At 48.0% G+C, this 16338-nt stretch overlaps 1 protein-coding gene across 5 annotated transcripts in view; it reads right to left on the reverse strand.

The window, feature by feature from the left end:
• TLK1 (tousled like kinase 1) overlaps positions 1-16338 on the reverse strand; it is a 1414233-nt gene that overhangs the window by 496194 nt on the left and 901701 nt on the right. For all 5 annotated transcript variants that reach the window (XM_069616191.1, XM_069616192.1, XM_069616193.1 and 2 more), the window contains one exon: positions 14429-14526. In XM_069616191.1, the coding sequence (XP_069472292.1) occupies positions 14429-14526 (98 nt within the window). The remainder of the gene's footprint in view (positions 1-14428; positions 14527-16338) is intronic.

Below are 16338 nucleotides of genomic sequence, written 5' to 3' on the forward strand. Positions count from 1 at the left end.
GACTCCCACACACTGACGAACTTAGCCAGCCGGCCTCCCACCGGGGTGCTTCAGTGGGGGCCCGACGCCACGGTCGGTTCAGTCCTGTTCTGAGGCTGCCTTGCCGCCCTGACCTCCCTGGCGACGACGGTGGGAACCTCCAGACTTGCCCCGTCCTCTATAGGCCTCCTGCGACGAGGAACAAGCCGTTTGGCGGAAGGTAGAGGAGCCGCTGCCGGAACCTTTGGAGGCCTCTTGCTTGCCTCCGGAGTTCCGAAAGGACGGCCGTCGTTGCTGGAGAACTCCCAGGGCCCGGGCTGTCTCAGAGTCCATTTTGATGGCTTGCAGGGACTCATCGACTGTCTTCCCAAACAGGTTGTTCCCGTCGAAAGGCATGTCCAACACTTTGGCTTGTACATCCTGGCAGAAATCCGTCGCCTTAAGCCATCCGCGCCGTCTGAGGCAAACACCGCTGCCCAACTGGCGGAAACCGGTGTCAGCGATGTCAGTCGCCACCGTTATGGCGTGGTCCGATGCCACCTCGCCTTCTTGCAGGATTTCCAGGGCTTCTGCCCTCTTGTCATCTGGCAGGAAGTGCAACAAGGGAGCGATTTTATACCAAAGTTCCCTGTCGTAACGGGCAACGATAGCCAGGACGTTGGCCGCCTTAATCGTCGTTGCCGACGACGTGATGACTCGTCGTCCCATCGCGTCAAGCTTCTTTCCCTCGCCGTCTGGCGGTGATGTCGATGCTGATGCCCCCCTGCCTACTTCCTGGCCGCCGCCGAGACGACTGAATCCGGGGTCAGCTGTGCTCTAAGGCATAGAGGGGCAGCGTCGAGGACCCGGTACTTCTTTTCATATCGGTCCCTTTTTGCCGGCGTCATGGATGGGTTCTTGAGGAGGGAGAGCCCCTCATCCCAGATGTCATCCAGTAGAAGTACCGCGAGGACCGTCTTCCTCTTGGTCTCTCGACGTTGATAGAGGAACCCCTCTTCTTCGGGGCAGAGCTGGAAAAGCTCGGATGCCCTGGAGATCATCGCATGGAAGGATCCAATCTCATTGGGCGGGGAAGCGGGCCTTGAGGGCTGGAAGGGTGCAGGAGGATGTGTTCTTCTCCTCTTGGGTGGTGGACTTCCCGATGGCCCTGCCCCTGGCTCCTCCGTCGGGACTGGCTCCGGCTCCTCCGTCGGGGGTAAAGGCAATCTAGTCCTTATTTCAGAGCATAAGGATTAAATTGCCATAAAAATGGCCGCCGAGTTGTCCTGCGGCACTGGCTGCGACGGGCACGACGGTTGGTCTGGGGTCCCGTCAGCACCGCCGCTTCCGTCGTCCCCGTCGTCAGGATGCATCTCGACGGGCTGGTCCACTTCCATGCCCGCGTCGTGGCACTCAGGGACTTCAACAAGTTCCTCCTCGGAGGTTGTGTCTGAATCCACGACGGCCACTGGCGCCCCCCCCCCCCCCTCTTTCTTCGCCGGGGGCTTCATGGGGGTTCTTTCGATGGGCTGGCAGGGAGACTCTGGGCCCAGAGGCCGCTGCAACAGGTGAAACCTCCGCAGGCTGCGCCAGGGTTGCCGTGACCTCCTTGATAGAGGCCTTGGCTGGGTGAATCAAGGCCTTCGTCACCGACTGCGTGCTTCTGGCCTTCACCTTGGGGGAGGGCTCCCCGCCTCGCTCCCCCTCAGCCGAAATCTTCGAGATTGACTGGGGCCTCTCCAGAAGCTTGGCCGGGATCTCGGATTTCCTTCTACCCGAGCCAGAGCATTGGCTCGTAGTTGATGGCGCCGGGGAGGATGCGCCCTGCCTGGCAGCCGAGGAGCCCGACCGTTCGGCGCTCCCGGTGCCTGCGGACTTGCGGTGCTTAGCCTTCTGTTGGGCCCCCGTCGCCGGGGCGCCCTCACAGGACTTAGAAGACCGCTCGGATTTCTTCTTTTTCTTCTCACCCAACGGGCTCTTTCCCTCCAGCCAGTTGGCGAGACGAAGATGGCGGTCCCTCATGGTCCGCTCCAACATGTTCCCGCAAAACGTACAGTCCTCCTCCACGTGCGTTTTGTCCTCGTGAAGACAGAGGAACAAGGAATGCTCGTCTTCCTTGAACACGTTCTGCAGCTGGCATCCAGGGCAAGCCCTGAACAGCTTCCCGGGCTTCGAGCTCCCTTTCTCCTGGGCCATGTCCAGGGTAGGCCTCAAACTTCTGGAATCCTCCAAAAGCGTCATTCGACGAAATATTCACCCTTGCGGGGCGTAGAAACTTCCGAAACGGGTCCCCGTTAATCGGATGTAAAGATGGAGCTTGAGGCTCAATTTAACCGAAAAATGAGAAATTCTCCTTGAAAAAGCGCGAAAACGCAGCAAAAGCTCGAGAGCTATAGCACGAGGACTCCCAACACTTGAACGTGCGGTAAAAATCTGAGGATGGCTCTGGGAGGCGGGGCTTAGGGAGAGGGCAGTCATTGGCTGTGGGCAGTATGACCCAGAGATCAGGGATTGGTTACGACTAGGAAAGACAGATCAGAAACGAAACTGATACTGATTTTTTTCTGTACCGAGGATTCCCAGCCTGACGACGGGAATCTTCATGAGCATGTGAATCCATGCCAGACCCCATGCTGGAGAAATTAATAATTGTTTAATCAAGAAGCCTTGTGTGTAAGAGTGTATTTGAATACGAGTCACTGTGAATCTATGTGCAACTCCCCTACAGCTCACATGGACCCCTCGCGAGATGAGCCTGGCTGCTCAATCACGCTACCAACCTGTGTAGTACAGACCTATACCAAAGGTTGGGTTCCTATTGCCAGGAGGTCAGGGTTGTTGTAGTGCACCCAAAGGGTACTGTATACATCTTTCCTAACATCAGCTTTCCCCCATCATCCGCTCCCAATAGGGAATCTAAGTAACTTTACTCCTATGAAGAAAGGTTTTATTTCTTGTAGCCTTAGCACCTTAAAGAAATGGCCAGGATCCATCTGACCACTGACATTCAGGAAGCTTGTTGACAGCTTGCAGCTGATGGAACAGATGCCATGAGGCATTGTTTGCAAACAGGACTAGACACCACAGACTGCATGGACATGACTATGGGAACAGCTGCAGTTGTAAGGGGGCACTCATGGACAAGGGCTACCAATGTTGGAGGTGATGTGCAACAAAAGCTGGTTAATATACCTTTTAATGGGACATACTTATTTGGTACCAACACTGATTAATCACTGTACATTTTTAAGACAGCAGAATGTAGACTATGTCTTTGGGGCTATGCCGGCTCCCCCTCCCCTTTTTACTCCTATGCAGTGCTGGAAATATTAACTGTGGTATCCCACCAGCAACGAGGGGAGGGAAGAGTTTGTTCTCAGCTGTCCAGCAAAGCCTCTGCTTCCGGAAGAGCAAGGTGCAAATCATACTATTTCCCTTCTACGGGCAAAGGTTCTGCCTCAAACGCTGGTCGCAACAGTGTTGTAAAAGATTTAGGTCTTGAAGATGCCCCAGACTAGCAAGACTAAAGTGTCAGATATGGGCCTTTCAGTCGCTCCAGTTGGTGGCGTCAAACCGTTCCCAATTTGTTCAGAGAGTTCAGCATCACAAATTGCCTGACGGGGGTGGGTGGGGGGATGCAGCTCTTTTCAGCAGCATGACATTTTGACCACGGACATGCAAGTCCTTCGAATGGTTCAATATGGCTATTGCCTCATATTTATATAGCCCTCCACCTACCACTGATTCCCCAGAACACCTCATATTTCAAGAGATCCCTCAGCTGCTGCTGAAGGGAGCGGTGGAGCTTGCCCCCCCCCCTCCCAGGACAAGCCAGGAAAGGCTTGTATTCCAGTTACTACTTTATATGCGAGAAGATTGAGGGGATAAGACATCTTTTACTATAGACTCAACAAGCTCCCCTGAAAGGACAGATTCCAGATAACCAGCTATTCAAGAGGGTGCATATGCAAGCATTAGATCAGCATAATTGTCTATAAATCTGCAGGACACGTACTTTCACACCCCTTTTCCAGCCCAAACATTGGAAGGAACTTTGTTTTCTGGTAGTAAGCACTCACGACCATACAATTGTATTCATGAAGATCGCGGTAGTGGCTACTCAAGAAACAAATCTTAATCTAACACAATGACTGGCTCTTGCAGGCCATATCAGAAAAGGTAACTTATTAGGTTTCCCCAACATAAAGAAGTCCTTTATGACAAAATGCAGTCATTTACAGTTTATAGGAGCAATTCTAGATACAGGGCGAGACATATTTTTCCCTCCCCTGGAGAAAGTGACAAGCATACAGACTACGGTAGCCCCTTTCCATTGCAACAGGGGCTCCGGGCTGGGGTTTTCTTTAGGATGCCAAGGCTCATGGCGTCCTGCATTTGTATGGTCCTGGAAGACAAACAATGCAGTCACTACAGTGGGCCCCGAGGAGCTAGTGATTCCAGTTCAACAGACAGAAGAGGGTCATTATCAGGGAAAATTCCAACAGGTCTATGAGCACCTGCTTTGTTGAACGCCCATGGGCAACCTCCTTTGGGTGGTGGGATCATTCAGTCAGTAAAAGCAGATGACCAGTCTGATCACAAACATGTTTGAAGGAATGGAGAGATCAGTCAGTGGCCAATGGGCAGGCTGAGAGAAGTTCTGCCCCATCAACTTACTGGAACCCTCAGCAGTTCATCTGGCACTGCAATCTTTACCAGAAAATTGACAGTCCAGGTCCCCATGGACACCACCATTCTCTACATCAATGAGATGGGTGGGGTTGCAAAAGCTGTGTCCGCAGGCTACGTTACTGTGGTTTGGGATGATCGAGAATGAGGTAAATTTGGCTTCTCACCTGGATGCCAGTCTGAACACTCAGGAGGACGCACTGAGTCGACCCACAGAAGAGTTGCATGCATAGTAGCTGAACAGAGATAATTTAACAATCTTCCCTATGTGAGGATTTTCACCAGATCAAACTGTTTGCAAACGGCATGAACAAGCAATGCAAGAACTTCAAATGCAAGAACTTCTGTACAGTAACTTCCCGGTGGGGGGAGACTTCATCTACTGAAAGCCTGGTTGTTTGCGTTCCCTCCATTCCAACATATTCCTTTGGTGCTTAGGTAGTTCAAGCAGAGTGGAATCACCATCATCTTGACTGCATTGGACCCGGCATGGAGATTTCCAGAACAAGGCTCTATTTTGCCGTTCCTATTTTTCTTCAGTTTTTGAAAGGCCTCCATGCTTTTCTTCCAAAACCTTTTGTAGTCCCTACTTGGGACTTGAACTTGGTTCTCATACTTGAAGCCAGCTCCTTCTGAGCATATGTATGCTTTTCTATAGACAGTGTTTTTCCCTATGCACATAACATCAGTGAGGAGGGTCTCACGAGCTTCAGGCTCTTTCAGTTTCGCGAGCCTTTCTGAAATTTTGTACGACAAGGTGACTGGGTTAAAAAATCTTCTTTCTAAAGGAGTTTCCCTTGCATCAACAAATCCATCTACCTGCACTTCTTGCACCACTTCATCTACGGAAGAGAGTGAGCCTGAAGTCCGTTGTTTGGATCCAAGTAGTGCACTCAAATTCTACATTGGCAAGATCCAACATGTACAGGAATGTCCATCAGCATTTTTTAGGGTTCGGCGTCCTGAAAAAAAGTATGGCCATCCCCAAGTAAGCTGTTTCTTGATGGATTGTCCCAGGTTTTAAAACGTGTGATGAGTTGGCTCACAAGGAAGAGACAGTGGTTGCACGTCTATTACAATAGGGGTCAGGTAGCAACTTCTGTTCTGCAGGGAGAAGTCTTTTGTAGGGACATATGCCAGGCTATCACTTGTACTTCCTTACATTTGTTAACTAAACACCATCATTTATCCTCTTTAGCAAGGGGAAGATGCCAGATCAGGACCTCAAAATGTCTTATTTTCTTAAAACGTGGACCACTCCCATCACAGTTCTAGGATGATACATGACTTACCTGCAGTAATCTTCTTTGAGACACCATTCCTCCAACAGACTCGTCAGCCTTCCCTGCTAAATCTGTCCTGATTCCTCATCAATGATAACCTCCCTATCCCAGCGCAGCTGTTCTTTGGAAATGTTTACGCTCCCAGGGAGAGCAGCGCAGCTCCACATTGGTTCCACCCGAGGCCTCTATGTGCCCCGTGCAGGAAAGGACATTGGTCCAGTACATATTGAGACGCCTGCACCACGTGACCTCCGTTCCACTTTTTACCCTGGCACTCTGGTGTTAAGGGATCACAGAATGAAGGTGGACTAGCTTCCCAAAGAGATGGGTTACATGTGATTTTAACAAATTAAATTACAGTGAATGCCATAAAATCTAAACTTTAATGAAAAAATATTGAATTTTTTATTTTATTGGGGTCCCCCCTCCAAGCCCCCTGGTTCCCTAAGCTTTTAAACCCACTACACCCCCTTCCCGACCCGTTTTAACCCCTCCCCAATATACATACATTTTAAACAAATTCAATATTTTGAGTTAAAATCTTTAGTTATTACAGCATTCACTGTACTTTAATTTGGGAGGGCGATGGAGAATCCATGGGAGGAAAATCCTTCAGAAAGAACATTATCAAGAGGTAATTTGTTATTTTAATGTATTTCTCATTTATGATAAGGTTCCCAAAGCAGTTAGAAAAAATCTGTAGGAGAGAAGATTCAAGTACACCACCTACAACAGAACATTCTGGAGAACTGCCCTGCCAAAACAGGCATCCTGGCCCTAAGGGAATCCAAGCAGAAATGCTTAGCAGACGTTTGCAAAGATGACCATGTTTCTTTCTGGCAAATATAGAGGACTGCGAAATGGCAGCCACTCTCCTGATAGAACAAGCTCAGAGACCCTCTGGCACATCCTTGAGAGCCAGATCCTAGCATTCTGAGATGCAGAGAATGATCCACCTGGTCAGGGTTTGTTTGGTCACAGCCTTGCAGGCACGAGCATAACCAACAAAAAGCTGGTCATCTTTCCTAGCCTCTCTAGTACGAGACGTAGAACTTAAGGGCCCATACTGGGTCCATCATGTTCCTCCACCTTGGAAGGGTCGAGGAGAAAACACAGGAAGATTGATCTTCTGAGAGATGGAAATCCAAGACCACATTCGACAGAAAGGGGGGTCTCACTCTCAACATAATCATCTCTTTGGAAAAAAGAATAGGTAGGTAAAACAGACAATGCCTGGAACTCACTTGCGCATCTCGCTGACATTCTCTCAACTGGCCAGATGAGCCACCGTCCGAGAGACATTGTTCTCCAGAACCAGTAATTTCTTCACTGCACAGAGGCAGGGACAGGGACCCCGAACCACCTCATTTGTTGAGGTAATGCATGGCCACTGTGTTGTCTGTCAGGACCAGCTGTGAGGGGTCACAAATGTGAGGCAGACAACTTTGTGAAGATTACTCAACAAATGCCATTTTATTAAATTAGAAAGTTGGATAAACGCCTCACTATCCCTACCCTTATGAGGATTCACTGCCTAAAATAAACTAAAGGGAACACTAACCAAGAATATCTGTCCCTCACACTGATACATACAATAAATGAGGAAATGCATGGCAGTTCAAAACAATGATTGCATTAGTAATGTAATCGCAGCCTCTCCTTATACCCTGGGTGAATTTCCCCTTCCCCATATTTAAGCAGGATTCTGCTTCACATTTCAAGGAAAGAAAATAAGGAAATCCTGTTTTGCAAAAAAGTTCCAACACAGTTCTGTGCAACTTCAGCTTGTTAACTGAAGGTTCCAACAACTCCAGTGATTCAACACATCAACTAGAAGGTTCTTGCTTTTCGTTAAACAAGTGCACAATTTATCCTTCTTAAATAAAGTACCATTTCTCAATTCATCAATCGACATAATAATTGTCTTGGTCAGGATGATTTTGCCACAACTGATAAGTTCTGAAGAGATATAACTTCTAACAGCTTTACAAAGTTCTTCCTTCAGCACCACAAAACAAATTCTATCAGTATCAATTCATGAACTGCTACCTGGTTTACTACCATGCCAGTCCTACTGCTGAAATGGTTTGCCCGAACAGCGTTTTCACAAGTGCTTTGTTATTAAGATCTACTGATGAAAGACTTGCAACAGTTTCACGGTATTGAAAGTTTGCAGGTTTAAAACCTTTACCAAATATTCAGGAAAAAAAAATCATATTGGTGCTTTTCAATAATACTCCTCTCCTTCTGAATATCCATTTCCAGAAGGGCAGCCTTTTGACACCAGTTTCCCCTTTTGCACAAGTAACCAAATGCTGATAATGATAGGGTTTTATTCTGCTTCTCCCTTGACTTTGGCAATTTGAGTATATCCCAGCTTTTATCATATGTTGTACAAAGTACAGCTAACAAGTTCCTCCACTTATATACACCTTTCATTAGCCCTCTTCTGTTGGTTATATTTGCTGGATTGCATTTGCCTTGATTTTAGTCTGTCTGGGCTTAACCAATGCGTGTAGGTACTATTTCTTAATATTGCCACATCAGGTTGTGGGGCTTTCCACAAAATCACATGTTTAGAGGCACAGTCTTTTGGCTTGGTTACATGAGGTTTTTGCTGTTGTCAATAGTTAGGTATTCGAAATTAACTTAAAAGTTAACTTCATTCATACGCGAATGCTGCTTTTCAGTGTTTCAGTATTCACAAGTACTTTCAGAGTTACTTTCACTCATACGTGAGAGCTGCTTATTCACCGAATGCCTGCTTTGACCACGCAAGTCGGTACGGAGCGCCCTGTGGTCACCAACAGCTCATGAATTCACAGGGTAAGGCTTGCGCTTCCGATCCACTCGCAGGACTTCTGCTTCTACGACTCCTCGCGACCAAGCAATCTGCTTTTGTTAGTCTTCAGTCACCCAAGCACCTGCAACAGGAGCTAAATTCGCTCCTGAGGTCCTATGATGCATGCCAGCCACAAGAGACAGCCTTGAGGCCCTTAGGTGCACACCAGCCAACTGGCCAGCCTCCTTGGAAGGAAAGCTTCACTCTCTTTCCCTTCCCGCTGCACTTCAGGATTCGAGGCACAGACCCTCTCAGGAGCAGAAGCGGATATCTGCCGAACAGTGGCCCCGGCATCTTCTCTCTCCTCCAGCTTCTGCCTGCACGAACCACGCTGCTTCAGCTTCTTGCTTTCTCGGCCGTTCACTATGGCCTGCACCTAGGGGGGCCTTTTAAGGGTCTGTCTCCCACAGGTGTGGGTCATTTAATTAACAATCTGACCACTCCTACAACATGTTATCTTTTTAGTCCTCTTCATTGTCCCAGTACCTAGGAAATTAAGGAATTTGTAGTCCCTAATGGCAAGATGAAGTTTTCGGGTTTGATTTTTACTTTTAAACCCAAGTCTGTTTCTTATAATAATCTTTAGAGACATCTCAAAGATTAGTCATCAGAGTTGATTGAAAAGGGGAAGGCAGTTCTTTTAAGCAGTTATTATTCACAGCTTTCCTTTCACTGTACCTTTGGAGGTTAGGGTGGTCTTTAGCTTCATCAGTTTCTAGGATTTTGGAAGGGTTTTGTTTTCTCCCAAGGTCTAGGAGTTTGTGATTATTTTCACCCCATTTATATGTGTATCTTTTGGAACCAAAAATATGGTTATTACAAGCCATTACACATGTTAACATTGATGGGATATCCTCCCAAGAGGAAGGCAAATACTGTGTCTCATCCCACGAGACCTCCCCAAATAATCCTCCCGCTGAACAACACAACCAAGGTCAGGATCAGAAAGAGTCTAGCTTTCCCTGGCCACTTGGGAGGAGACTTTAGGCAGGGATTTAGTAAGGAGTCCATAGGATTCTTGGGTTTCAAAGGGGGGGAAGGAATTGACCAGGGCTAGCCTGATCGCACTCAGCTCCAAACAGTCCACTCACGTTAGGTCTGATATATAAGTGCTCCAAACAGAAAGATGTGGCTGTGGCCATGACCAGTCAACTGGGGCCAAGGTTGGCAAAAACATGCCTTTCATCAAGTTTTCTCGCACGGCCCACCACGCAAGATCCCGAGCCACCTGGTCCAAGACTCGCAAAGGGTCTGACATGTGGCCCTGAAATTGCAACCACTGGCCACTGAATTGATCTCATGTGCAGCACTGTCTCTGGCACCACTAGGATGCAGGAGGATATGAGGCTTAAAAAGGCGCAGGAAGTCACAGGCCGGGGCTATGGGATTGAGGAGTTTGACCATCTGAAAGACATTTGCCACGCGAGCCTCAGATGGGAAAGCCCTCCAAGGTGATGCCCAAGACCGTACCAATAAATAAGAGGGATTGTGAAGGCAAAACTTGCGACATTTTGAAGTTCAGGGAAGGGGTGTTGCTAGGTCTGGAAAAGATCCGGGGCTATGCTAATGTTGGAACTGTAGGGGCTAGCTAGTCTTTTGGTTGTAGCCCTGAGCTTCGATCCGGAGCAATAACCAAAAGATCCATGGCTGTAGACCTTGCAGACCCCCTACCCCCATTAACCCCTATGGTTCAGGGACGAGCCCAGGCTATGCAATAGAGTGCATGTGCAGAGTAGATGCTCCGACACTAGATCTGGTGAGTGAGCTCAGACGAGCCAGTCATTCAGGTAGAGAAAGATTAATTACCTCCCACCTGAGGTGAGCCCCCCAACCCTGGGAATCTAAGACAGCCCGACAGGCGGGACCTTAAACTGGTAGTGGTGTTCACCCACCACGAACTTCCAGTACTTCCTGTGCTTTTGATGCATCGGCACATGGCAGTAGGCATCCTGGAGGTCCAGGGAAACCAACCAGTGTGGCAGATAAAGGGCTTGTAGAATCTGGCCTAGAGTAACCATCTTGAGCTTGTTCTTGCATAGGAACAAGTTCTACAGCCGCAGATCCAGGATGGGGTGCAAGCTCCAGGCATCCATTGGTGCCAGCCAATAAGTGGAGTACCGCCCCCTCCCTCATCGATCCCTAGCTCGATCACGCTTTTTGAGAGAAGCAAACTGACCTCCTCCAGTCGAATGGGGTCCGGAGACAAAGGGGTGGCCGGAGGGCCATGGGGCACTGAAGGAATGGAAGGCAATATCTCTGCCTGATCATCTGAAAGGCACAAGCATCGGACATGGTCTTTGACCATTCCAGGCTTGCCAAGGAAAGCCTCCCCCCACCGGTCATGAATGGTGAAGACAATCACTGAGGTTTGGCACTCTGGGTGTGCAGCAGGGACAGTGGCCACTGCAACGCCCTCTCGATGGGCGCCTTCCTTGCCCTCTTCCTGGGGCAAACTGACCACAGTACCTCGGGCAAAGGCAGGAAAGGGACGAAAACTACAGCCCGAGATCATGGCTGTGTGGAACGCTTTTGCACTGATAACCCCAAAAACGTTGCTGTTGCCTTGAACAACTGGACATTCTAGAGGGCGTTGTCCACCTTGGCGCCAAAAAGGTTATGGCTGTCGAACGGCACATCAATTAGCCTGGTCTGGATGTCAGACGCAAAAATCTGACGTCCTCAGCCACGAGTGGCACCCGACCACTGTGCTAGTGGCCATGGCTCTTCCACTGTATCCAGTCCCGACTGCAGCATCTGACATGCCACCTCGAATCGAAGGACAGGAAGCAATCCCTCATCTCTCCCCCCTGGACGTACACATCAAAATTGGCAACCACTGTTCAAAGGCTGAAGGAGAACTTTGCAATGGCGCAAGAGGCATTCACGGCCTGCAGTGCACGACTGCTTGATGCACACCTTCTTGCCCCATGTGTCGAAACTCGTACTTTCCCTGTCCGGTGGAAGGGACGGGAAGGTAGAAGTCTTCAGGCTAGCTGAGACGGCATGCACTGCCAAGCTCTCAGACGAAGCAGGGGAGGAAAGAAAGGCTGGGACTGGCGGTGTTTCCTTGCCAGATCACCGCCCACTGCCGAACAGAGGCATGTTTCACCTTCAATTAGGGTGTTATCACTGCCACATTGAAGGGCAGGAGTGTCTGTTTTTTGGGGCATTATCCAAAAGATCGCCAACTTCGTACTGAACCTTGGACCTAAACAGAGCAGATAGTCCCATAGTACTGGCCACCCTAGTGGTGGAAGGCGGTGTGAAGCTTTATCTTGGGGTGGGAGCGGGCAAAAAGTCTATTTCGAGGGAGGTGTCTAGGCCACTGGAGCCTTGCAGATCCTCTGCCATGACCAGCAAGTCCTCACCTTCACCGTAGAATTCTTCAGGGAAAACCGCCACCTCCCTAGAACCTATGGTTCAAGCTCAAAAAGGGACCTGGTCGCCTTCCTCATCATAGATGTCATACATCCTTAACATAAAGGCGTCCTTAGGGAGTGCTTGTCATGGAAAAGAGTAGTATAGACGGGTCAGAGCAATCCCCTGGAAACCCATGCAACGGCAGGCTCTTATTCTCCCTGAATCAATGCCATGTACAGAAGTTATATGTAGGTCTAGGCCTTTCACTTAGTGTTAGGGAGAATTCTCATTTATGGCTAATTTCCCTTACCTAGTGAGTCCCTCAGCAGCTTTGCTGGATTTCTGGGGTTTACTTTTTCCACCTGGTTAGAGTGTCATCCTTTTTCCCACTCTTACATGTGTTTTGCCATGTGTATTTCTACTTTTTGTGTGATCTTGGGCTCTGGAGCCACACCACTCCATGAGCCCAACTTCTTGTGTGTGTTACACAGCACCTTCAGTGCAGTAACACAGGATTGTCTCTAAGACTTCCCACTGACTCCATTTTTCTGGGGCCGACTACTGTCCCCCAGAAACGGGTAAAGTTACCATTTACTTTAAGTAGTCATTTAACCTACAGACCCAGTACACCCCCATCTTGCATGGAGTATTGGAAAGGGTTAACTCTGATCCCTTTTTGTCTGGACCTTCTGGAGCCTTGTTTCGTTCCCTTAACACCAAGACTTGACTGGTGGCAGTGGTAACCACCCTAACTTTTCTACCGCGATTGTACTATATAAACATGGTACTGTTTTAGGCTATTGTATTAGCCTCGAACATAAACCTGCTTGACCAAATACATTTTCTTTTGGCTCCGGTCGGGTTTAATCGCCATTTCTTTTTGTCAATATCCTTCTTGTGTTTTACTTTGCGCAGCAAACCAGGTTTGCCTTCTTTGTTCGCCGTCCTTTGGCGGGTTTCTACGAAGAAGCCGTCCTTTGGCATCTCGGTGTCTAGGTGGGCTGAATGTGAGGGAGGGGTTTAGTAAGCCCCTGCACAGGGTCTCCTTGGAGTCCTAAATCTCACTTTGTGTCCATTGGCTGAGGTGGTTGTCCGGGCTGGACAACCGCCCCATGCTGTGTGATTGACAGCCAGGCTGTGTGAATGGGGCATTTTCGCATAAAAGGCAGGACTCTTGGGCTGGAAAACAAGAGTCGCCACTGGAACTGCAAGAACTGAAGAGAAGCGGAGAAGAAGACGGCTGCTGCAACTCCCGAGTCCCGGTGAAGCCCTGCTGCAGTCCTGAGCTATCTACCCTTCAACAACAGAGAAGATCCAGTCCGCAGTCTTCTTCCCTTGAGCCTGGTGGGATCAACCAGTTCACCTTCTACAGCCAGAGAATCCTCTTCTGGGTCGAAATCGCTGCACGAAGCTGAAGTGGTCTGGATAGCCACCAGAAGAGCCCTCTCCTGTTTTAAAGGAGCGCACCTTTTATTCACCATTGCTTTGCTGCTGCTGGCCTCATCCCTGGGTAGTGCAGATCACTCCAGACGTCGTCCTTGTCCCCACGACTGAAGCTCGAGGAACCGTGAGTCTGCAGGAACTACCAGGAGCAAGTGCCGTAGCACCAGCTTTTCGTCATTTGAATAAGGTACTGTGTCCATTTGGTCGTTCTCTCCGTCCGACCTTGAGGAATCGGGGTGAACCCTTTTCCTTGCCAAAGGCTTGTCCTTTCTTCCTTCCCTCTTATAACTTTTTCCTCCCTTTGACAATATCCAAGTACTGCTGGCAACGTTGATCTCTAACTGTTCCGATTGTGGGCTCCAAAGGTGAAATTGTACTGCCACTTGTAGACTTAATTGTCTGTAGTGTTCCCTAAGAGTACTGCAGAGGATTCTGCCTAACACTTTCACTTCAATGCTGCTTGGACATTTTGTGGCATTAATTCCCACCTGTACAAAAACATACTCTATAATCACTGCAACGAAGAAAGGCTTTAAAACTAGTACAGCACATTTTCTGCTAGATTACAGAATAACATGTCTTTTCGGATAAATCAGAATAATTAACCGAAGAGAATATGAAATGTGTGGTGTAAAGGTTTCCTGGAGAATAATGGTGCTGGGAGGAAAGCATCCATTAGAAAGTGTGCTAACAAGTGAACAGTTGATCAGAAAAGCAGTTCTGTTATAGTGCATAGAACATGCCTAAATGTCAAAGCAGGGATTAAGACCTTGCAAGGAACAAGTTTATATGAACTTAACAGATCAAGTAACTTTTGTCAAGCAAGGGCTACAATATATAAAAAATGGCTTACTGGGAGTTATCTTCATTGTTTATTCTTTTCAGTTCTCTAATGTGAAGATTTCTGACTCGTTCTAATCGTTCAAGTTCTGCTTGGATTTCTGCTTCTTCCTGTAAAAAAAAAAAGGCAGGTTTTTCCCAAAGATCTCACTAACTGGTTTAAACAATGAGCATGCTGTCAGCATATTTTTTAAATATCACTCTGCTCACGCCCTACTTCATGTATTGGAGCATGTTTTTAATTACAATTTTCAAATAGAATTTAAAAATACCTCACTGATCATTAACTATGCTTTGTTGCAGTTTTCAGTGCACAAAAAGCTGTGACTGAGAAAGGCAATATATTGGCTGCACATTCTTCAAAGAACTAAACTCAAGGCTCTGTGCATTTTACACAGGGGTTACTACCTCGTCAGCCTAAATTTCCTTTTGTAAAAATTACACAAAAAACACACACCCCTACAAGATCTCAAACCATCCAAATGTTGTCTTTCTAGAAAAGACTCACGTACATCCTCAGTCCAAACCTACAACCTTTGGAATTCTTTCCTATCCCACGATGGTGAACTACAAGACCATTTAGCCTTCAGGATGGAGCTGTGAATCTGGAAGTACCCTTGGCTTTAATATAAACCAGATCTGACCCTTCTTCTGACAGTGTCTTTATGGCCATCACTAGTACCAAGATACCCTATGGTGAATGGTCGGCTATATGAATGCCAAATAATTAAAATAAATAAGGCACTCATCATACGAGGAAGATTGCCTTAAACACCTTCAGAGGTTACGTTTTGTCATACAGATGTAGGCACAAGTTACTTACCTGTAACTCCTGTACTCCAGCATTGGTATCTGTCATGGATTCAAATGCTCTTGAATATTTCCGGTCATCAGGCTGTGGCCATCTTCAGATTTGGATGCACACAATGTGGCAGTAAGAACCAAGAAGAGCCAGGGAAAGAAGGTTGCATGTGAACCAATGAAAGCTACCAAATGCTGGAAAACAGGCGTTACAGGTAAGTAACCTGTTCCTTCTCCAGCATTGGATCTTTCATGGTTTCACATTCTCTTCATTAAGATTATACAGCAGTAAATATACACAACCAAAACAGGCTGGGGCAAAGCTCAATAGAAGGAACCATCTCACCCCTGGAACAAACCTCGTGCATACAGTTTGCGTAGTATTGCCTGGCTGAATCAGTACTACTATCTGGAATCCCTATCCACGCAGTAGAACCTTGTGAAGGTATGGATAGACTTCCACGTGGCCGGTCTGCAGATGCAGAGTAGGGGAACACCAGACAGGAACGCCAAAGTAGAAGTCACAGCTCTCGTCAAGCGGGTTCTTGGTCTTCCTGGAAGGGGCCTGTTGGCCAGACGAAGGCAGTGGGAAATGCATGCTGACAGCCACCTCGCAATGGGAGACTTTTAAAGGGCATTGCCGATGCGGACAGGTTTGAAAGGCAACAAACAGCTGTGGTGACTTTTAGAACTCCTTTGTACGACCCACATAACATTTTAGGGCTCTGGCAACATCTAGAGTGTGCAAGGATTGTTCCTCCTGAGACTAAGGAGAGCCAAACACCGTCAAAATTAACGGTTCGTTAAGGTGGAATGCAGAAGGGACCTTTGGCATGAAAGAAGGGTTTTTACGCAAAACCACCTCAGACGGGTGAAAGTTCAAGTAGGGAGGTTTGAAGAGAGGGCCTGCAGTTCACCCAGCAGTCTGGGTGAAGTAATGGCAACTAGGAATGCCGTCTTCCAGGAGAAATACTTCAAGTAGGCTCTGTGTAGAGGATCGAAAGCAGGGCAAATTAGCTTCGAGAGGAACACATGGAGTTTCCAAGCTAGAGCAGGGGCTCAAACCAGGGGAACATTCGAAACAGCGCCTTGAGGAATTCCGTCACCAACCTATGTGACCAA

This window comes from Ambystoma mexicanum, chromosome 9, assembly GCF_040938575.1.
Source record: "Ambystoma mexicanum isolate Mex_15411 chromosome 9, UKY_AmexF1_1, whole genome shotgun sequence".
Taxonomy (NCBI): domain Eukaryota; kingdom Metazoa; phylum Chordata; class Amphibia; order Caudata; family Ambystomatidae; genus Ambystoma; species Ambystoma mexicanum.